We start from the raw sequence: 24,381 nt of genomic DNA, 5'->3' as shown, positions 1-24,381 counted from the left end.
TGGCATGGTGAAAGAATTCTATCTTTGCTTCCGCTTGAGTGTAATATCTAGCACATAGTACTATGCAAATGTCTCTAATAAATCTCTGTGGAAATTCACGCTTGCATGTGTCCGCGTACTTGTCTCTGGCAATACGCTTAAACAATTCTTTGTATGTCTCCCCAACAATCTTGACTTTCTACTCCTGTCAAGTGCTCTATAACGTAAATTTCGCTTAGCACTGACAGTCCCAGTCATCGCAAGGACAGCGCAGTCTTATGTCTTTCTGTGAAGTTAAATTGATCAAATTTCAATATTTGGTGGCCAAATTTGTATGCCAGTTCTACAACACGCCAGTCTTTTGTTCACTAGAGCGTTTCTGTTACACGATTCTAACTTCGAATCATTGGTTTCACAACTAAGCCTCATTACCTGTCTAAAAGTTTGTCTGACAGCAACTCTGACTTCGCCTTGTATACGCACTATATCTAATTGTAAAATGATACCACATTTGCGATCATTTATTTCAAGTTAAGCAGCTGAATTTGTAAACGAATGCACTGAGTATATTAACATCAGCGCTCACATGTTGATTGGTGAGCAAGAAGACTTGATCCAGTTCCGCCTAGCTGCGGAGTCCCGAAGGTAATTGTATTGCCTGGGGCTTCGGAACTGCGTGACGGGGAGATAGATGACCCTTGCGCTGGAAAAATAAATAATCCAGCGAGTTAAGTAAACACTATCATTTGTCCTGTGAATAGATAGCTTATCGCACAAACATGTAGACTGTGTGCCGGAAAATGAACACATATATTAGAAAATATTACAAAGTTTATGGAATGTCAATATTCCTGAAAAAAATCTGCGTGCACTACGTACGCGTTTCGCTTTTATATATTTGCAGTGCGTTGGAAAGTATCTTCATCTAGACGCACCGTGAAATTTTTGCTCTCGTAGGGTTGGGGTCCTGTTTCTAAAACCCTTACACTGAAGGCTGCAAGAAGTGTCTTTTCTATACGAGCGACCACACGCTAAACGTCCGCGATGACCGAATCCGCATTTGAAAACTGTTTCTCGATGCTAACCACCTGGTGTGCATCGACATATCTAACGCATGCATTTCACTTTCATCGATCTGAAAGTTAAGTAGATTGGTTTTGTTCATCTGTTCACTGTTTAATGCAGTTCTCGCGTTGTCTGTCACAGTTATTATCACAATCTTGCCTTAAGAGTCAATAAAAGCGCAAAGTGTATTTGTCCCCGTCAAAGATCTACTGTCATCTCTTCCCATTAAGTGTGTTAGCCATAGGACAAAATTGCATCCCAAGGTTGTTATTCTGTGCATCAGGATTGGGGATACGCTATCGTACAACACTATAACGCGATCAGAAATCATACACTGGGTGGTCTATATCAAACAAAAAAAGACACTGAGCAATATGAGATGTCTATTTCAGCCGAGTAAGAAAAAATGTGATTGTAAGTGGCTTGTCAGAGATTAAAAGAAGCTATTTTCTATTTTACCGTGCCAGATTGCGCGTTCTTTACTTTTCTACAAGACTGCTATCGCAGAGAGATGACGATTTCTACTTGATTCTTCTTGGACAACTAATAATATGTCACAGGCACGACGCATACTAGACCCCTAAATAAGAAATGTATTCTACACAACCCAACGAGATCATCTGAAAATGCATATTTTTTATACGTGGGTGCAGGAATAACAAGAAATACGGCTCAATTCTATCATCTGGATGCCTGTTCGTTTTTGTACCACTCCTGATACCTGATCGTTTCAACAGCTGTAAGTTCGTGGAAACGCCTATCTATTACGCTGACAACTGCCATATATCTGTAAATATAAGCAACTTGCATGCCATAACACGCAGCAGCCGATGATTTCTAAACGCTATTAGAGGAAGCTGTTGCTTGAGAGCTGGTATCAAATGGAATAATCCCTTTTCTCAGCAACCGCTGCACCAAGTAAGATAAGTTTTGTTGCATTTGAAATATAGGCTTAAAATTGCATGAATGTTTTAACCGTATCAATTCATTGCCGCCGACGGGCATTCGTGGGGAAGCAGTAGAGCGTCAGGTGGGATAAAATACGAATTTTTAACCATTCAAGTGTGGCGAATTGAGATCAGTTAGACGCAGAGTGGCTGAAGAATGCTAAGAATTTTAACGCAATTAAAGAGACATTTTGAAGTGCAGCCGCTTTGAGAAACTGTAGCTGTTTGATATACAAATGTACTTTCTAACAGCGTCACTGACGACGAAGTATGACTGGACATGCGATTCGACGTGCTTAACAGCATCTGAAGCATTTAGAACGACCAAACTTTTGTCACGATATCTTCATAAAGATGGTTACACAGAAATTAGATATTGGCCAGTCTCCATATTTATGGCCATTTGGACTGGTACTATGCACTCAACAACTGAAAAAAAAACAATTGAACCCCAACAAAGTGATCCAGATGTCAACTGCGCAGTGCCAGGTTACAATATTTTTACCATAAACCTATCGAATACAATCAGCTGGTATAAGGGAAAAGGAGAGTTCTCACTGACAATAGTAAATCATCAACCTGTTACCTAACCACTTCTCTTGAAGAGAAGTTGGCTGCAAACCATCGACATCCAGTACACTGAATAGATATTTTCCGTTTCAGATAATGATATTTTAAAAGAATATTCGTGTTTATAAATCATGATGATAAATTATTTTGTACCCCTTCTGATATAACATCATTGTAAAACCTGTTTACACTACTGAAATCCTTTGCGAGCCAACAGTACTCTACTCATATTACATCGACACTTCCCTGCTCGGCACCGATACATTTGTATATCAATAAAAAGGCAAGCAAAAAAAACACGCGAACTAAAATGTGTACGTAAAAGTCACCGACCACTTTGCGGTTGCATGGCACTAGTTCCTGCACCAGTGTGACCGTGGTGCACCACCACGACGTTATGTGTCCTGCCTGAGGAATGCGTGCTGCTTGTTGAGGAGCTTGTCGACTGATGTGCTGCAAGAAATATTCATTTTTTTCACACGAATAAGACCAGTCATCGTGATCATAGGGTGCTCTAGTCACTTATCATTAGAATAAGGTGCCGAAAGCTCGAGGAAGTCAATAGTAGACTACAGCAAGGTTTATGAATCATATATTTTCATTTTATAAAATGTGAGTTAAACCAAATTCATTGTCTCGCTGGTATGCTCCTCAGCTGATAATTTAAAAACACATTTACTCTCTTAACACATATGACTATTCTCGCTTAGCTATTTTTGTTCTTAATTACAGATCAGTCAGATATGGCACGTATAGACAAATCTGAACCAAAATTTATCTCTGAAGCGAATTAGGCAGCGACAGAAATCGACGCTTATTGATATATTGTGACACTGTCTGGGAACGTTATTTTCGGCATTGTGTGGTTGGGCCTGCATCTCAAGTATTCAACACATTGGCTTTGCAAGCAGGATATTGTCACAAAAAACAAGGCGAAAGCTTGCAATAGGCCGCGCAAAGCTGAAGACACGGTGAATCTCGCCAAAATGCCGACACCGCGTATCACCGCGTTGCAATGCCGACAACGCGTTCCAGCAGACCCGCTCCGTGAATGCGTCTCTCTCTCTCTCGGACTTACGGTCGTCACTGCGCATTGCAGAGCTCAGCTTTCAATACTGACACCGCGTTCCAATGCCGACACCAAGCTCCACCGCGTTGCAATGCCGACAACGAGTTACATCTAACCTGCTTCGTTAATGCGTCTCTTTCTCTCTCGCGCTCTCATTTTCTTTATTTCTCTCCCGAGAAATAACCTCTTCTTCACCTCGCAGAGCTTTGGCACAAGCGCGTGCGAACGCGCTAGCTGTAGACGAAGACGACTACGCTCGAACGCAATCATATGATTCGCATAAATGCGAATCATATGGGGCGCGGTCGTAGCAGCTCGGTGCGGAGCGGCGGCGAAACTAGGCGAACCATATGATTGCGTTCGAGCGCCCTCGGCGAAAGAAACCCCCTAGAAACGCGGTACGCGCGAGCGGCGCAGCGTGGCGCCAGCGGTCGAACGCTGTATCTACTAGCAATTAGAGTGTTGCATACGGGCAAACCTCCGGCTTTAACAGCTCCGCTGTTAAAATAATTTCTGCGAGCACAAAACAAATTAGTGTGGTTACATTAAGGTGGGCATTTGGATAGGTACTCTGCGTGTCCGATGAAGAAATAAAAGTGAACAATCGCTTGACGTAAAATATGAGGTTAACCAGCTGTTGCCTCTGGAGTGATCAGCTGTGGCAGTTTTTATATTAACCTGCTGCCATAGACTCAGCTACTAAAGGCGAAATACGCCAAAATTCAATAGGTGAAACCAGACAATCTCAGAATTGACCACATGCATGTCATCTAAGCTCCTTGAATAAAAAAACGACGGCTTCAACGCGCCTACATGCGTTAAATATTTAAGTGTTTCTAATTTAAGAGAGAAGAACGTAAGTTATGCTGCAATGCTTTTATATTCCGAATATATATGTATTTTTTATCCTCTTACAATACTACATCTTTCTAATAGCTTTGAGCCTGAAGCAGCTCATGCGACTTCAAACAATGTAAACTTAAACTCTAATAATATAAGCTTAAGCTCGCTGCATACCGTGACATGCGTCAGCCAGGCTTGTCAAAAACAAATGAGGGCAAAAATACTGGTGTTACTACCGTGATAATATACCGTTACAGCGAAGTCGGGGGCTTTGTCGACAAACACACTTTGGTTCTGAGTCTTCTCTCCAAAAGTCCTCGATGTTGAATTGTCTAGTAAGCATCTGCCGGTAATTTGGGAATATATATATATATATATATATATATATATATATTGTGAGCGCATTCTCGGCATATCGTCGTGGTCATCTGTACATACGACCCCTTATCTTGTGTGAGCACTATTTGTGCATATCGTCGTCGTCATGTGTACATACGTATCATCATCATCTTTTGTCTCGTGCGGTCCTTCGTCTCTGTCTCGGGCGGCTGCTCGGAAATACAGGCATCGCATCGGTCGACGTCTCACAATATATATATATATATATATATATATATATATATATATATGCGACAGCAACTTATGAGCACGTAAGACTCTTGGCTGGATTATAGATGAGGTATTTATACATGCCTAACAAGCTTACACGGCTTTAGATACTTCGTGAACTTTAGTATCATCCGAAGCACCACTTTCTAAACGTTGCTACTTCTGCTGAAGGTTGCAGCGTTTTGAGAGCGCAGGTACGCTTGCTGTTCCTAGAAGAAACAATTAAATGGATCGGACCCCTTTACCCAACCCCTAAGACTACCAAATTCTAATTGAAGATGCTTGCACGAAATCCTTCTTCCTCTCATAATGGGTTCAACAACCAAACGTATTGGCTCCTTGCTTTTAAACGAGCACGATTAAACCGAGAACGCTATCTACACTTCCGTCTTTCTAATTTGGGTAGAACACACATGACTCTTCAGAGCATAGTTATGTTGGTCCTAAAGATCCTTTTGGTTGCCGAAATATCACCGACAGCCTTCCGCCTGAGAACTTCAACTGAATGAAAGTGGTAAACTCTATGTTCATTGGCCGAATCGACCTACTAGTAGTATAGCACGCCATTCCTTCGATCACTAGGGTGTCTCTAGTACCCCATTTTAACTTTACTTGGTTCATTTCTGGATAAACCTCACTGCCTCTCCAACACTTTACGTGACAGCAACTCAGCCTATCATGTAATGTGAACGCTTATTTTTCTGTCTAATACCATGAGAATATAAGCGTCATAATAATAAATGTGAAGGATATGAAAGTGCTCAGAAATTCATATATTACATGTGCCTTAGCGCTCACCGTTTGTTGATTGGTGTGCTATAAGACCTCCACCGATCGACCCTTGCTGCTGAGCCCCAAGGATGTTTGTACTACCAGAAGGTTGTGTACTGCCGATCACGGATCCTGTAGACCCTTCTGCTGGAAAAAAGATTATCCCGTGTTTTAAAATAGTATGATAAATTGGACGGATAAAACACGGCCCACCACATACACGATATACTGTTTACCGTGAACCCCATGAATAGTCGGACAATAATATAAATTTCACGGAATGTAAAGATTCCTAAATGAAATCTGCATCCACTGAATTTGCATTCTCACATTACTGTACATTCGCTATGAAATAAACACCGTACTTATCTAACGCACTGGTAGTACAGATCTTTCCAAGAAACTATTACTCCTAATTATACTTAGGTTAGCATGGAAATAATCTGCATGCACAGCACTCCGTCATTTTTGCTCGGCTCCATTCCCATACGGGGGCTAGGAATAAGCAGGGCATACTGTTTGCTATTAGGATATGTATAAAACCTGGCTTTTAGAGCCCGCCTGATCCAGGTCGCTTCGAAAGATGTCAGCCTGAGGCGTCTTGTGGAAATTTTATTACTTGGGCAACTCCCCCATCTGCCGGGGTTAGAGCTTTGTACGGAATTGGATGCCCCAGCCGATGCTTACGAAGGTTGATACGAGGAAGCTATGCATACGAGGAATAATACGAGGAATACGAGGAAGGTGTGCAGCCCTCATCTAAAACATGGACTAAGAGACACCGTTTTTCTCAGCAATAAATACTCCAATTTTGATAAGTTATGGCATTTAAAAGATCACAACCACAAAAATCATGCAATTACATAATATTACATTAAAACTCTGAAACTTATTACTGAAATATGATATCACAATTGTAATTATTTAAACCTTGCCTCATAATACGTCCGAAGTGAACAAAATTGACAAATTACACACCGCTAAGCCTTGGACTACTAATTTTTAGTTGAACTGTGAAACCCTCGGACTCATTGTAACAATTTCACAAAAGATGTAAATTCATACGTAGACGTTGTCCACTTTATACGCTCCAGCAGTTGAAGGTAGCAATACTGCGATATCTGTTTTGGTTTTATGGACGTGTAAGTTTCGTGCTTTTATTATTTTTATTTACCAGAAGTGGGAAAGTTTTGTAAACATTCCAGATCGCAAATAAAAAGTCTGCTTCCGAGAGTCACTAGAATTAATCATATTTTTTGTCTACAATGCAACTACTAAAAATTGCTCCAGCGGTTGTCTCGTAAAGAATTTCTGCAGTTTGCATGTAATTGAATAGGTGGCATCGTAGTTCACTCCGAGCTAAATGTTCATATTAAGACTATTAAAGCAGGCCCTCTGAATTGGTCGCTATATAACAAGATGGAACAAGTTGAACCTGATAAGACGCGTGTCTCTCTGGGTGAATGATATGGGGACGGATCGTGGCAGCCGGGGATGTTTATAGATAGCGCAATTAAGTAAGCCCGATGCTAGGCATGGGCGTGGTTAATGGGACCCTCCTGCATTCCATTATGTGTACGGGGTAGCGGAGGTGCGGTTTCGTAGCAGAGATCCCTGTGAAGCCAGCGATATCTTCATCGGGGAAAGCAGTGTGGGCATGGTTTTTTTCTCTATCTGCGAGCGGTTGGCAGTGACATCACAAAAAAATAATAGGTGACAGAAAGGCACTGATGTCGCACGGAAATGCTAGGCGGCGTTCGGACACGGGATTTAAAACTGCTAACCTACCTTCCTACCTTAAAAGCACTTCTGCATACATATAGTATAGAACCGAGATATATCCACATATCTAGGCGTATTATATTTGTAAAATTGGATTCCTTCTCCGCACTGATTTAAATTGCCACTTTCACATATGCTGCTGGTATGCCACGACTCGATGGCTTCTTATAGATGCCACATGGGGATTTTACCTGCAGTAGCTGTCCTTGAGCAAAAAGTTTTACGATGCGGCGATTACTTAGTGGAGACATACAACAGGTTGACTTATTCTTGTGGCTCATTTGTTATGCGTTTAAAATGCAATGAAAGAAAAGCGAATTGAAGGCAGTGGCAAATAATGAAACAGCTACACTGACCGCTTGAAAAACGGGGTATTCTTTCTGGATTCTGCAGCCATAATTTTTATAGTTTACGTTACGATGCAACCTGGTTCTTTGCGATTAAGATTAAGATTAAGAATAGCGGTAGAAATAGCAACCCGTGCAAACGTTGTGATGGCAGCATGAGTTGAATTTGACGCCACTCTACCTGGAAAGGAATCTACAGAAACTCTTTAGATTTGTCAAACAATGTTAATGTTTAATAAGCATGATTATTCCAGATTGCGTCTTATTACTGATCGCGCTCCCACTCTGTTTTAGCAGATATGTCAGGGTCTGCTACTAATACACGAAAGATCATAACACTAAAATTCTCTTACCGGCAACCTCATTTATCAGTACAAGTAAGTCTGCTGATTTTACGAACTTGGAGCCGGAAGCAATTACTACAACACTCCTCTACCGTTAGCCGCTGAATTTTAGCTTATTGACGCTTTGTTATCATACGCCCGCGTGGTATTGCTTGGAACAGCTGCCGCACTTGGTACAGAAACTGAATGAAATGTTTGATGGTACAGCTACGGCAACGCTGCGAGAAATTCCTGCGGCTTTCATTTTATAAAGTGTATCATTCAGACAACGGCATTTCCTGCAGGTTGCAGGAGAGCCTTGGTGCTTTATTAACGGTGACCCCTGTCTTTACATACGTGCCAGGACCATGCTGATAATGAATAAAAAATAGCGTGTCTCCAAAACGTAAGTGAGGGTATCGCCATCGATTACAGCAGTCTTGCACATAAAAAGAAGAAATTCAGCAGCAGGGAGAACATGAATGAGTATAGAGCACTAATAATGGGAAACCAAATCACCAATTTTTCAATTTAAAGCTGCTCTTACCGAGAAATACGGTTTTCATGGTATAAACAGCAGGCCGCAAGAACATACACGGACGAGAATGGGATCTGCATGATGTATTATGCATGTCTTTTTTACGCTCTCTTAATTTACCTTACATCACTCACCAACTAGCCAAGCACTATGTTCTGGAGAGTGGGTTCTGAATACGCTATCCAAATAAGATAAAAGTGAAAGATGTTACCGGCGGCTAAACACCAACTTCCAACAACATAATGACAGAAGACGCATTCAAGTATATTCTGAAAATACTGCGGCATGCAAATAGACGGCAAGATAAATGTTAAGTTTTATTGTCAACAACGTTGCTAGTGTGTTCTACGGCTCCTCATACCAAATTGCTCTGACATCCGTGCGTGTCAAAGTTTCTGGTAACCCGGTAAAAGACATATCTACTGACCTAAGTGTTTTGCATATATGATCAGTAGCAATGTAGCCGACATATGTTTGTGCGAAAGCTACGGACAAGTGGACTAAAATTCTAGTCCTGAAAAGCGAGCGAGCAAGTTTGCCTTGCCAGTGATTGCGCTTGGCTACTCCAATAATTTCTGAGGTGGGCTCGTCGGATACGAATATTTATCTTGCCGTGGACTTAGCCTAGCTCGTGCTGAAAATTTGGCATTCACTCACACCACTCATTAGTGACTACAAGAAGCTTCGTCTCATATTAAAACTCAAATCGCAGTATTTTCATGTGCAGAGGCAGACGTGAGATTCATCTTGACTTCTTATGAGGACCGTGTTTCTGGACTGAACAATACGTGCGAAGTGTTTATTAGAATGAGTTGCAAGGTAATCTATTGAACGTTTACATTCAGCGTCAGTTTCACTTTATATAGCGAGTTCATGTCTGAAATTGTTTTGACAATGCTTCATATGAAGCAGATATTACGTGTCAGGACAGAGTTTATGTTGTCTCTTATGTGATTTACTTGAAATAATTGATGCTTTTGCAAATGACGTTTGTGTAAGGATATCGCACATGAAGTCCACATTCCATAAAGTTGATGAAACTCACTGAATAATTGAAGCTTCCTAATTTAATTTGACCCTATACAGGTTTTAGGATTGTGAAACTAAAAGAAAAGGGATGACTTCTATGCAAATAAAATGTTTGGCCCCCGAAAGAGATACCTTCGATGCCTAAACAACAGGAAAATTCAGAAAATGATGTTCATGTGACTCACCTGTTCCCAGTTGCTGTCCTGCTAGGCCTGAGCTAGTAGATGTTCCTGAAACTGACAAATCATGTTGACGACTCGCAGATGAATTGGCATTGCCTGCTTGGCCGGAGGCTTGAGAGCTGCTACCTATAGAATTTGACAGTTGTTCTGCACCTGCGTATGACACGTTGAAATAGTGTCATTTATATCCGTTAATTTTTATGAGGAAGCAAATGTGAAATAAAAACGCTGTGCATAAAACTCATCAACGTACGCGCTTTATTCGATGTATCGACGTGTCTGTTTAACCTCCTAGTAGGAACTGAAAAAGCGGATCTGCAACGTAAGTGATCTGCATACTACTTGCTTTTTGAATTAGTTTGCTTTTCGAACTATGTTTTTTGAGGTGACAAAAAAGTTGATGCCTTGGGCATGTGGGAAAATCGGGTCGAAAACCCGGACGCCAAGTTCTAATCGGAAGGTGAGCAAGTTGCCCTGTAGGTGATTGGATTGGTCTCCGCAGATAACTATTCCTGAGGCTCTGTGCCCGTGACTTCAAAGAGACGCCTGGCTTTTCTTGCATGCATTAGAGACTTTGCCTCCCTAACAAAGGAAGGACAGGAAGTCATCGTCATCTTCCTCATCATCATCAGGCTATATTTTAAGTTCACTGCAGTACGTAGACCTCTCCCAGAGATCTCCAATTAGCCCAGTTTTGCGGTAGCTGATTCCAACTTGCACCTTGATAGTAGAGCGCAGCTCTTAGGTGCCAATTCCTGCGTTGAGCGTCGGCGTAACCGACCGAACCAACGAGCGGAGCGCAGCGGAGGATTAAAGACGGCGACGGCGAAGAGAGCGCTAGGAGGAAAGCTCAGGAGGAGGATACAGCGGAAGCATCAAGAAGAAAGCAGTGGAGGAGAAAAAACGAAACGCTTAGGAGTAAAGCGGAGTGCCGCACAAGACGTGCTGCACGTCGACGACGCGCTACGAGATGGCGTCCTCCATAGTAGCGCACGCTGTTACCCGGTCGCCGAGGATGGCAGGCCAGATCACTCGCCTTGCTACACAGATGGATGATACCGAGAACAGATGACGTCGTAATAATCTAATATTTTAGGACATCCCCGATCCTAACTACAAAGAAGCATTTGCAGAATCTGAAAACATCATCATCCGCCACTGCAATAAACACTTGAACTTCGTCGTTGATCCCAATCACATTGACCGTGCACAACGCCTTTGACGCCATACAGATGGCCGTGCTCGGCCACTCATCACAAAATTTAATCAATTCAAAACTAAAGAAGCTCTGCTTTCTAATGGCCCAAAATTTAAGGGAAGCAATTTCAGCGTTGGTGACGATTTCTCTCAGCCCATCAGATTTGCTCGGTAACACGTTATCGTTTTCGCAAAATTGAAATCCACTCTGCGCTTCTAAACATTGCACATTGGTACCAAACTATACGTGTTTCACCATTCCGCCCAATCTGTTAAAGAAAGATCGTAGCATTTGCCCAGTCACCAACATTTGCCTTCCCCGCCTCGTCCCGCCCTGCGATCAAACTTGCTACTTTCCGCTATCTTAAATTACATACGCAGCTTCATCCCAAAACGAGACATTATTTCTAATCTGGTGTCGTCATCTTGCAGTAACATTCTAATATTAATAGAAACATGGCTTATAGGAGACCTAACGGACTGCGAGGTGCTCGCTGACCTGCCAAATTTTCAACTGTTTCGAAACCATCGCAGGGGCGTGAAGGGGGGGGGGGGAGGGGTACTTGTCTCCGTGAGTCAAAATATATCCTATATATCTGTAAACATTGTGTCCGATCTTGAAATCCAATGGCTTAAGTGCCATGCCGCACCTCATTCAGTTATGCTAGACGTTTGCTATAGACGCCCTCATAGTTCCCCAGACTTCTGTTTCAAGCTGAATAACATCCTAAGTGAAATAACGACCAAACACCCCATCATGCATAATTATATTTGGAGACCTTATTTTCCTAATATCGATTGGTCCAGCCGGCCTGCACCAGCGGCTGCATCGAGGGAATCAAACGAGTTCCCTGAGGTATGCCTCAACTTTATCTGATCCCAAATGCTCACGGAACCAACCCATGTTCCCCGTAACTGCCAGAGTATTCTAGACCTTGTCTTAACAAGCAATCCCGAGAGCGTGTCATCTATCACGTATCTCCCCGAAATCAGCAGCCATAAAGTCATTCACGTCGACTTCGTAATTAAACCCGTTTTCATCCCGACCGCTAAAAAAACTATGTGTATAATAAGGGCAATTACGAAGCAATTAATCATGAACGCATGAAATTTTACCTCCCTTTTGAAAGTGCCCTTCCATGTCATAACGTGGGCGAAAATTGGCTGATTTTCAAAGAGAAACTACATAATCTGGTTGGCAAATAAATTCCCCAAATTACCATTATATCTAATTCAGTACAACCCTGGTTCAATAAAGCATTGAAACGATTAGAAAACAAGAAAAAAACATCTCTTCCGCACAGCTTAGTCCCATAACACCCCTGATGCATGGAATAAGTACAAAGCCGCCGACACTGCTTATCTGGAAGCCACAAGTCACGCTAAACGCTCATTCTTTTATTCCGATGTGCCGAACATGCTTATGAACAACCCCCCAAAATGCTGGCAAATCATAAACCCACAGGACACGCGCACAATTACCATATCGAATGAGTCACGTGATGCCCTAACCGACACTGAATGTGGGCACGCGTTTAACGCCACCTTTGCATCAGTTTTTAATCCAGAAACTGAACTGTCATTTTCTATTCTCCAAGCGAACTTTCAATATACCATGCCACCAATTACATTTTTCCCATAGGGCATTTAATCCCTAATAGACAAGATCAAACTTTCCTCATCAGCTGGTGCGGACAACATTACGTCTAAACTTCTGAAAAACACTGACCACATTTGTGCAGCATATCTGTCTCTTACTATTTTCACAGTCAGTTTCAACAGGCATGCTGCCTCCAATTTGGAAACATAGAAAGGCCGCTCCAGTCCACAAATCGGGTAAGAAACACTCCCCAATAAATTATCGCCCCATCTCATTAACCAGTGTACCCTGCAAAATCTTTGAACATATCATCTACACACATATCATGCACGTCCTTGATGCTAACGATTGTCTTCATTCTGCGCAGCATGGCTTCAGGAAAGTTTTTCCTGCGAAACGCAGATACCTATGTTCATTAACGACCTACGTTTCAACCTTGACTCAAACTTCCAGAGTGACGCCACCTTTCTAGATTTCGCAAGTGCTTTTGAAATAGTCCCTCATGAGCGTCTACTACTAAAACTTGCCGCTTAACATCTTAATGCCGATATCTTACCATGGATTAAATAATTTTTAATAACCGTTCACAGTTAGTCTAGGTCAACCATCAAATAACTAACTCTATCCCCGTAAAATCAGGCGTCCCTCAAGGGTTCGTCCTTGGTCCACTTCTATTTCTAATTTACATTATTGACTTAAGAATGTATATATCTTTTAAAATACGCATGGTTGCCGATGATTGCGTAATTTATCGTCGAATTAACAGAGTTTACGATAACACGTCTCTTAAGAACGACCTAGGAAGTATGCAAGAATGGTGTAATCTTTGGCTAAAGGAACTAAACCCTAACAAATGTAAGACTGTGTTCTTCCACCGCCGTAAAAATCCACTTGTTTTCTAGTACCAAATTGCTGGCACCTACCTTGAACTAGTTCCTTCATGCAAATATCTCGTAGTAATCCTTTGTAGTGATTTAACCTGGACAACGCACATTGCGAACATCATTTCATCCGCTAACAAAACACTCGGTTTATTAAAACGCCATTTGCGCCATGCTCCTAAAAATGTAAAATTACTAGCCTATCAGTCTCTCGTCAGGATGAAATTAGAATACGTATCCAATATTTTGAACCCGCATCAAGTATATCTCATCAATCAAGTTGAATCGCTTCAAAATCGAGCTGCAAGATTTATTCATTTTAAGTACTCTTACGAATACACCATATCGGCACTAAAAACAGAATCAGGTTTATCATTGCTTGCTTCTCGTCGCCGAATTGCTAGTCTTTGTCTTTTTCACAAGTTTTTTTTTTTTTTTTTTTTTTTTTTTTTTTACAGCTCGCTGGGCAAGCTACCATATATTCTCCCCCCGGCACGCATCTCCATTCGCCCGGGTCACCCGCTACAAGTTGCACGCCCGAGTACGCGCACTGTCACTTTTTCGTCTTCATTCTTTTTTCGTGCAGCAAGAGACTGGAACGGCCTTTCTAACGAAATCAGTCATAACCTGTCCATCCACATTTTTGAACACCGTAACTAATTGCTTTGCAATGTAATAAAATAAGGCTTTCAGTTTTTTTCATGTATCTACCCACCCCTTATGTATTACCCCTTCAGTGGAGTCTTTAAGGTAATAGAATGAAATGAAATGCAATGTCATTACTAAGGTATGCGGCAAGCGCGTCCTCCGACACCATATATGGAAACGAAGCGCTTGCGTGAGCTTCATACCCACTGCGCATGCGCTATTTCGCTTGCGCCGCCGCCGCTAGAGAATGCGCTCCACGCGAGTCACGTGTTCCCGTGTGAGCGACGCAACCGGTAGAATTCAAACCACCTATCAAATTTCGCATTATGGAGTAACGTAATGGTCGGGGAAATTCTTCGCAATTATCCAACGTACAAGACAACATCTGATAATAACAAACACACCGAAGAACATTTTCTACATGGGCAGACGATAATCAGCGTTCTAATTCTGACCTCCTTCATCGGCTCAGGACAGTGATATCATTATTCCCGAAAACGTAGAATTTGCTAATTTTTATATGATTCCGTCAGAATGACCGTCTCTCTCGGCGTCGCGCACACTCAACCTGTGGATCTATAGAGTCGCCGAAGATAATCTAAAAGACTAACCCTTCTTGCACCCTTGGTCATACTTCGCAGTGCGCCACTTTGCCAATGCGGCTTTGCGCTGTCATGATATTTATCATTGAATCTACATGCTATAAGCAAACGGGTCTCTAGTCAGTTCGTTGCGACGCAATGACACCGGTTGCCCTGTCATTTGGACTCATGCCTATGTGTGGCTCTTTGTTAATGGTGGCTCTTATGTTGAATGATGTACAGTTCGTTTTCGAAACCGTGAAAGTTCGTTATCGCCAGTTTTGTAAGACACCAGCCGTCAGCGGGACGACATCCTTTCTTGTATGCTTCAAACATGAGAATGTACCAGGCATTCTCTCAAGCTTACCGTGCCTCAGAAAGTCGACGCCCTACAAGTGAAGCAACAACACTCCAGTTAGGCCAGTAAAGCCCCGTGTGCCAGTGCCTCTCATGATATTTTTTTTAGATTTTGTGTGCAACTATGACGTATGTCACATTTTATAGACGTTATTCAAAATGCTCATTGGATAGACATATCTTTGTGCTGAATTTGCAGATTCGCAACAATAAATAAATACAATTATAAAATAGGATGCATAAAAATCTCAGAATTGAACCCGCTATAGCTAGTAAATAAAATATAAAGAGTGTAAAACTATAGAAAGACTGACAACAAATGAACCTTTTGCATATGCTTTATAAAATAACAAGACAATACAGTAGATAACCGAAGAACAATGTTCTCTTGTGGAAACTATAAAGCGTATAATTCAGTGTCGCCTAAAATTTTAATAAAGCTTCACTATCAAGGGTACTATGGACTAAAGCGCTAGACAATCCCCTGTATCTATTGCCCCAGTCTTTCGTGCTCCTTGCGCTAGCTCCGAAGCCAATGTACAATGCATACTTGCCAATATATCTCAAAATCACAAAAAGATAAATATGGCAGAAAATAAACATCAATGTTGCAGAAATAAAGTAATAAAGCAAAGTATAAATTAGTCCTACAGTGCCAATCTATTGTCAAAAAACTAATTACAAATTATCTATACTCGTAAAATATATTTTATACATTGAAGTGGCTGCTTGTCACCATTAAAGTGCACTTAGTAAGGGGCTATGCGGCAATGCCAGATCCTTGCATAAAACATTCCCACAATGTGTGCGATCATGCCAATTTTTACAGATATGCAGCTCTCTTATGTGCCAAATTTCCGTTCTATTTTCACGGGCTAAAACGTCTCGTGAACCCCTCACACCATGTAATATCGTAGCTCACTTCCGCTTTTAAGTGGTTCATTTTGTTGAGTACAGGCTTGCGAAGACAGGTGCCAAATACGCAACAACATAGCGTTCTGCAAAAGGATTTGCTTGACGTCTGCGTTCGTAATCACACAGGTATATAGGTAAAAGCGTTCACGCAAACCAACCATAATTCTTAGCCGGTTTGTATTGCATACAGGAGAAAAATAATCAAGAGCGAGACAGAAGAAAGGGGAGAGGCCGGGAGGTTAACCAGAGGAGAACATCCGGTTTGTTACCCTGCGCTGGGGAGAGAGGGGAGGGGAGGCAAAGTCACAAGAAAGAACAGAGAAAGAAAGAAAATGCGCACAGATACACCATCACAGTCGGTCACTGTCAACGCATACCATCACCACACAGCACAGTAGCACTTATAGGACTACCAACATCAGATCAGGGGAAAACCATCAAAGGGAACTTTGTACTGTATAAGCTTCTGTAAGGGATCCACATGACCTACTGCATGCAGCGTTCTATTGCGTCACTCACTGCATGTTGGCGACATGACCCTCAGAATTCACACCTGTAGACATAACTGCAAAATTTCTAAATTAAGACTCACCTCTTACAGTGAGATGCCCAACAAGACGTAGGACATTGGACAATCCTGACAGCAACGAATCCACTGGACGACCTGCAGTTTAATCGGTATGGCGGATTTCGTCAGAGCCTTGGGAGCTGCTCGTTGTACCACTTGTCATTTGATGTTTAACTTCTCGTGTACAAGGCGCGATTTCTCTCAGAGGCAAAGTTAACGAATAAGAAGAGGTAGATGAAATATCATGAAAAAGAGCAGTTTTGAATTGGGGCAACGCCATTTCGGAATATATTATGCAGTCTGTATAACACAGTACGTTAGATCGTGCATTGTGATTGGAAAAAGCACTTAACCTGTACGGTACATTATTTCTTTGAGAGGCAAAGTTTACGAATAAGAAGTAGAACAACTTTCACGCAAAATAACAGTTAAAAAGAAAAACCTCACTCGCCATCCCTGCCTTGAAAAAGTGTGTGTCGAGCGAAGCTGTTGAAAACCACCACTACAACGACTGAGGTGGGTATGAAATGCTTTATTACTTTAGAGTAATGGTAGTTACTCAATACGACCAGCAGCAAGCCTCTGCTGGTCTTATTACCGTTTATTTTTTTCCATGTGGCTCCTCGCATTGAAGCTGCTCCGCGGGTGCCTTTACTATGCGTTGCCTCCCCATAATGGTGCTGCGACAACACTGAAAGCAGTTGCTGCACAGAACAAATGTAATGTTGTTTGCCGTCGCTAGTAGATGCTCAGATTATTTTTTTCATTCGGCCTAAGTAGATAACTAGTCGTAAGTATTGAATCACCTCCTCAATTATTACAATTCGACGTAAACTGGCAATGAGAAAATTGTAGAGCAACATGAGATACACCCGATACAGCTTTCTGTTGCTCAATACGTGCTACTTAAACGTGTTTTTTCGAGCCTGAAAGGAGCCCGCGAATCCACGCCAAATTGCCGCGCGACTGGCTGCTCGATGCACCTTGCTTGTATTCGCAGGCACCTTTTACGCTCGGAAAAACACTTTTATGTTGCAGATGATGAGCAACAGAAAGTTGGGTCGGCAGCTTCTCATGTCCTACAATTTTCTCATTGACACCTTTAATCTAATTATAAAAATTTTAAACTTCAATAAATATTTAAAAATAATTAACCAATTAGGCGGAATGCAAAAAAATAATCTCAGCATCTCCATGCGATGGAAAACATTACCTTGGTTCTGTCCAACTACGTAGCATTTACATGCTTTTAATGTTTGGCCCAGGTTAAGTGAAACACCCTATACACGAAAGGCTCGTGGCGTCACTCCACACGTCGTAAGCTGCCGTCGCTGCGGTGGCTAGCGCAACAGTATTATTTACCGGGAAACGTACACGGATACGGACACGAAACTTTTTTTCATTTACTATAAGGATCTACCAGCGGGTATCTCCTCTAAACATGTCGTTTTTCGCAGAAGATTACGTAATCTACCGTAACATCTCTTCTTCAGCTGATCATTTTGTTCTCCAACAGGACATGAATCTATTAACAAATTGGTGCTCACGCTGCCAAATGTCTCAGAATACCAATAAATATAAAATAATGACCCTCACCCGTAGCAAATCAGCCTTCAGCATATAACTACACTCTTAATAACTGCCACGTAGCACGCACAACGTCTTGCAAACATATTGAAGTGCATCTTTCACCCGAACTTTCTTAGGCAACTCACATATATAAAATCACAACAAATGCATCATGCACCCTCGGCTACCTTAAACGAAACCATCACGACGCTCCTTCTTCGACTAAATCATTAGCATAGCTAACATGCATTCGTCCGTCCTCAACTTGAATACGCGTCATCAATTTGGTCACCTCTCCGTGCCTATGTAGTCAATGCTCCTGAACGTGTTCGAAATCATGCCGCGCGTTTCATCGCCAAAGACTACAGCCGTCATTCCAGGCTTAAAAATATGAAATCTTCACTGTCCTTATTCTCCTTATTATCGCGCAGAAAGATTGCCTCTAATCTCCTTATTTCATAAAATAACAAACAGTCAGCACCAAACCACACTCCCCTCTTCCAACCGTAAGGAACGTCTCGTCAGTTTACACAACAACCGCTCATTCAAACGCATCTTTGATCGCAATAACGCTTTCAACTCGTGAGCATAACCACTAGCAATTGAACTATGGAATGGTCTTCCTGATAATCTTGTCGACATTCATGACCCTGTTAAGTTTGGGCATGAAGTAACTCGGAATTTTTTATGACCAGTTGCTTTCATTGTTAATATTCTCTCAACTGTGTGCATGGTTCTCGTATTTGACATTGTCAAGACATGTACCCTTTCATCACTTTTGTATAATTTGGCAGTGTTTAATGATGTACCCTTACCTTTTATATGCCACCATCTATTCCGATTGTGTACGTCGTATTCCGCTAACTATTATGTAACGTCATTTTGTTTTATGTACCTTAGCATGTGACTCATACACTCGTTGTCTCTTTCAATTCTTTGATTGCTTCCACTTATGAATATATATATATAGTGTATAATCGCCCCCTCCCACAATACTCCTGCTGGAGCCTGTGACGCTTCTTTAATAAACCTATCCTAGGTGTACGTAAATCATGAAAATTATGAAAAACACCATTTATTTTATTTTTGACTACAGCTGTCATCGTGCGGAGTCATCATCAACCACCATACAGAACTGGTGTTTACCTTATGGTGTTTTATATTCTCCGGATCAAAGTATTCTTTTATTTCAAACCATTCGACATCATAGAACTCGAGGACTGCACTCAAAGTTTCAGTTTTCAAATTTCTCTTATTACGTTAGCAAAGCCTTCAGCTGTTTCTGCAGAGTGAAATTGTGAATGTTGAATTGCATATATTCCTCTTCCGATTACACATGTTTGCCTTGGGTGCACGTCATTTTTAAACAAGTGTTCATTATAATTGCGATAGAAATTATAGCAAGATAGGAGAAACTGTGGTTATTTGGTGCTGAGGTCAATAAACATACCTATTTTCAAAATTTACATTAGCCCAAACATTGCATAGTTTCATTCGATGTGTGTTAAGACTTTCGTTCTTTCATGTGCACTAGCAGCCTTACAATTTCGGCCCTTTATTTAAATTTTTTGGCTTAAGCAGATAGTTTTTGCCGCACATATTGAGTGTTCAATAGCTTTGGGAAGGGTAATGTTAAAGAAAAAAAATGAAATTCCACAATGTATAGCAATGTTATGGATATGGTGTAAAGTGACGTCCCCAGGGCTCAAAGGTTGTGAATTAACCCGTGATGTATTCTTCGAAAAATGCACAGCTTTCTTATATGTGATGTTGCAGTGCTCTAAAAGATGGATTTTGTTTCAGTAAAACCTTATCTTGGCTGTTGTGTTGTTGAAAGAAAAAATTACAACTGTACGCAATAAGAATCCGAGGACACTTAAGCACTTATGAGTTGTAGTTGCGAAAGCATTAATATCAAATTGAACGCCGCTGAGTGGTCCTTAGAGTTATGAAGAACTCTTCACGGGCAAGCAAGCACGTTTAGACGCATGGCGCGTTTTGATGTGGCCTCAACGAAGCGCACTTAGAACGCAGCCGAAAGCTTACGCAGACAAGGAATGCGCGATAACCCAGGCTTCCAAGAGCTAGAGTGAGCGTGACGTGGCGTCGCGGCAATGCCCTCTCTACTCACGCAACAGCTGGCATGCTATCGCTGCAGCAGGCTTTCCTCAGTCGAGGCGCACTCGTATTGTGGAGTCTCAGCCATTGGGAATTTTACCTGCTGTTTCGCTGCTACAGGCGACAGACGCCGGCTTTTGCGCTCTCGCATCAATGAGCGTATCATAGGTGCCGAGACGTCCTCCTTCAAGCCGAAGTCCGCGCTAAGCGCTTGATATTTGTAGGTGAAGCTCTACAAGGTGTTCAGCTTCTTTTTCATCATGTGCACAGGTCGAGAACATGAGTTCAATGAGCCCTCGTTTTTGTCGATGAATAATTTAGATTCACGGGCATGTTCTATGGGTTTATGTCACATTTTCTGCTAACCTACGACTAATTGTACCGTAGTATAGCAAGAAATGCGCACTCTACTTATAAAAACGCTTCGAAAACATACGGAAGAAAAGGAAGTGACTACTCACAATCTCCATTCTGCCAACCACTGAGGTCCGGTGGCGCCCAATTTACACACTCCAAATGAGCTATTATATTATCCGTTAAAAGCAGTTCGCTCATATTTTTACGACGAATAGCACTATTTGCCTATTTCAGCTGTTGCGAGCCTATCATCTAACTAGCTGGCCTCTTAAGCCGACCCAGAGGCCCAAGATGTCTACCCGCTTGGGGCACTAGGTCTGGCCACTAGCCGTGATGCGTCGTGGGTCGTTCCGTCGTCGTCTTTCCAGCTCCGTGAGCTGACGCTCGCGATGCTTCAGTCGTCACATCTTGTGCTTCGATCCAGTTGCCCGAGTCGTCTATTAGCTTGGGCCACTATACGAGTATAGGTGTGAGTCCGGCGTAGTGATGCTGTTCTGGTCGTTGCGTCGTCGTCATTTGAGCTTTGCCATCCGACTCTACACATGCCGTCGTGGCCGTCGTCACGCTGTCGTTTAATCATTGGCACCACTTCAGGGACGTCATATCATTGTCGTTATGCAGTCGTTATCGTACCGCCTTCCTAGTTTCATCGACGTCAATATTTCTTCGTCATTCTATTGTAATCATAGTCTATGTCATTCAATAGTGATGATGTCACCCTTGTCATGCCGTGATCGTCAGGCAGTCGCAATCATGCCTCCATTGTCAGACCATCGTCGTACTGCCGTCATGGCCGTGCCATACTTGTCACTCCAAACTCGTTATACAGGTTTCGTGATGCACTCATCATCACGCTACTACTACGATACCTCATCGCACACTCCTCGTAATTTCATTGCCCTCACACCATTCACACGCTATCCTCATCACTGCATCATAGTCATACAGTCGTCCTTACGCATTTGTTGACATACCGTCGCTGGGATGCCATAGTGGTCGTTTCAGCGTCGTAATTTTAACTTCGACATCTGACTCGTCGTCATCGCATTGCCGTCATGCCACCCTCAATTCGCCGACGTCTGGCCCTTGCGCCATAAAACTCCACTCATCGCCATCAATTCGTCGACGTCATTCCTTGCTCTTGATTCTATCGGGATCATGCTGTCAGCATGCAGTCGTGACTATGCCACCACTGTCATCATTGCGTCGTCCACACACAGACCCGATCATGCCTTCCTTGTCATACCGTTGTCATTCAGCTTTCATCCTGTCGTCGTCGTCATTCCCGCTTTTTCATTGGATTGTCATCATACCGTCGTTGTCACTCCATCGTTGCCTACAGTCGTCATCATCTCATTGTCTTCGTCTCATCGTTGTGACGTTGTCGTCGTTGTATCATCGTCAGAATTTAAATAAGTACATCTCATTACCATCATGTCGACGTCGTCATACACCTCTTTCGTCCGATCCACACCATTCCTTCTTCGTCATTCCATAGTCATTGCGTGAAAGTCATACAGTCGTTGTCATGTCTCCGTGCTCACGGGCCAGATTGGCAAGCGAGTGCCATAGCAAAGTGTGACACTATCTGCGTATGTCATGTACCGGAAAGAATGAAAGTCTCGCAATTGCCATTACGCGTGTTAAATAAACGTGAACTCAAGAATATATGTCGCTACATTGCTCGATTGCTTTTCGGATTAAAATCAGCAGTCATCCTAATAGAAGTTCCGCCGTAATTTTTTTTGTGGAGCTGCTGTTCAACATAATTCCACTGTACAAGATTATCAAGCCACATTCTCATTTGGTTTCGCACTGGCGACGTCTTAAAAGGAATCACAGCGTGTTGCTGCTGCTTTAGATTTTCATTGTTTTTTTTTTTTGCAGAACAATGCTTTTCTTGCGCCATTTGACGTAAACTTTTGTCAATTACATCAACAATGTGCTGGCTTTGTGTTGAAAGCTTAGCTCTTTGTATTTAGTTTGTGTCATGACTTGTGAGGGCCATGTTCTCTAATGTCATCAATTGACATCTCTAGGACCGAGAGGGTTAATACAGCATAGATTGGAGAACAAATCGTAATAACGTTGCAAAAAAAGAGCACATATGAGCATAAATTTCTACAAATACTGTCTCAAATTATGCCATTTAATGAATTACTGCTCCAGTGAACTATTGACTGTTCTAAATTTTATCATAGTGCTGTGTCAGATTACCTGTAACAGCAACTTACAACAGTGCAATCATTCTGTTGTATTTCTCGAAAGTCTTTCAAAACAGAAAATTTAAAGGAAGAAATAATGATTGTAATACTGGTTGTCACAATTCCCCTTATGTGCAATCGTAAGCCAACATTAAAAATTCAATTTGTGAAACATGTTAAGAGATTACCTGCATTGGTAATTTTATGTAAATTATGGAGGCCAACGAAGCTTTGAAGCTGCGTAGCGGATACCTCTATTGTGTCTCAATGTTTCCATTGCTATTATTTGTGATAGTCGTGGCATAAAAATGCGGCGTTTGTTTCAATAAAAAAGTATGTGACGCAGTGTAAACAACAATAAATAAACGACGTAGAATAGACACTTTAAAAATCTCTTTGCATCCTACAAGGGTATCGTTTTGTATGTTCCAATTGATACTTTTTCTAGTTCTTTCCCGGAGTGTTTATTGCGTTGTCTTGTGCAATCACCAAGCTGCTGTCGATGTTTTACAATAGGTTGTCAGATTGAGGTAAGCCCGATGTCACAATATTCCACGCAGTGCATGTAGCTAGCATATACCTCAGAATTTAAAGCGCCAGAAAAGGGACAACACTTCATATATGTCACTCACCTGTGCCTGTTTCCGCACCTAGAAGGCCTGGCCCAGAGGATACTCCAGACCCGGTATTCTGTCCTTGCGTAGTTACAGTGCCCTTCAGTTTCCGTTTTACTGCGATTGTATGGAACACGTTCTATTGTAAGAGACTAAGTTAGTCGATTAAGATACGTAGTTAAGCTAAATGATGCTAATAATGCCGCATATTCAAGATTGCAAACCCTGTTTAGAACAAACCAAACAGCTCATGAAAAACGCAGGCACCTTTTAGAGACCAAATTGTCCATCAAATGTCGTACTTCGCTCTCTGACCATCTAACAAAAACTCGGTCCGCAGTGTTTATTATGGGCACGTCGTTCAGGGTCTTAAACTTTTATAAAAAAGACTGGTTCGAGTAAAGCTTTAATTAAAAAGCCTAAGCTCCCCACTGCGTGCAGTTACATGAATAAATAAGACCGAGTTCAAATTATAATTGGCAGGTTTACAAATATTTCCCCATAGATAATATTTATACGAGTTTTAAAAAGTCACTATCGTATGACAGGTGGGTAATTTATTGCGTTACAGAGACAGTTATGTAAAAATATTCTACAGGGATTCATCGTAGACATATGTGATTGCATGGTAATGGGAGACTAATAAGTTGTTCATAATATGGCAGGATGGCACTGTGCACAGCTGCAAGTGCCCTCATGTATTACAAGGAATGGCGCG

At 41.9% G+C, this 24,381-nt stretch overlaps 1 protein-coding gene across 1 annotated transcript in view; it reads right to left on the bottom strand.

Annotated features, from left to right (window-relative positions):
- Positions 1 to 24,381, bottom strand: part of LOC119464771 (filaggrin-2-like) — a 135,029-nt gene that overhangs the window by 60,003 nt on the left and 50,645 nt on the right. Inside the window, exons 10-15 of the mRNA XM_049655887.1 lie at positions 23,682 to 23,780; positions 16,826 to 16,897; positions 10,058 to 10,207; positions 5,881 to 5,997; positions 2,895 to 3,014; positions 566 to 682 (exon numbers count right to left, since the gene is read on the bottom strand). Coding sequence (XP_049511844.1) covers positions 566 to 682; positions 2,895 to 3,014; positions 5,881 to 5,997; positions 10,058 to 10,207; positions 16,826 to 16,897; positions 23,682 to 23,780 — 675 coding nt within the window. The remainder of the gene's footprint in view (positions 1 to 565; positions 683 to 2,894; positions 3,015 to 5,880; positions 5,998 to 10,057; positions 10,208 to 16,825; positions 16,898 to 23,681; positions 23,781 to 24,381) is intronic.

Source organism: Dermacentor silvarum, chromosome 9 (assembly GCF_013339745.2).
Source record: "Dermacentor silvarum isolate Dsil-2018 chromosome 9, BIME_Dsil_1.4, whole genome shotgun sequence".
NCBI classification, from domain to species: Eukaryota; Metazoa; Arthropoda; class Arachnida; order Ixodida; family Ixodidae; genus Dermacentor; species Dermacentor silvarum.
This window is presented reverse-complemented; position numbering and strand designations above follow the sequence as displayed.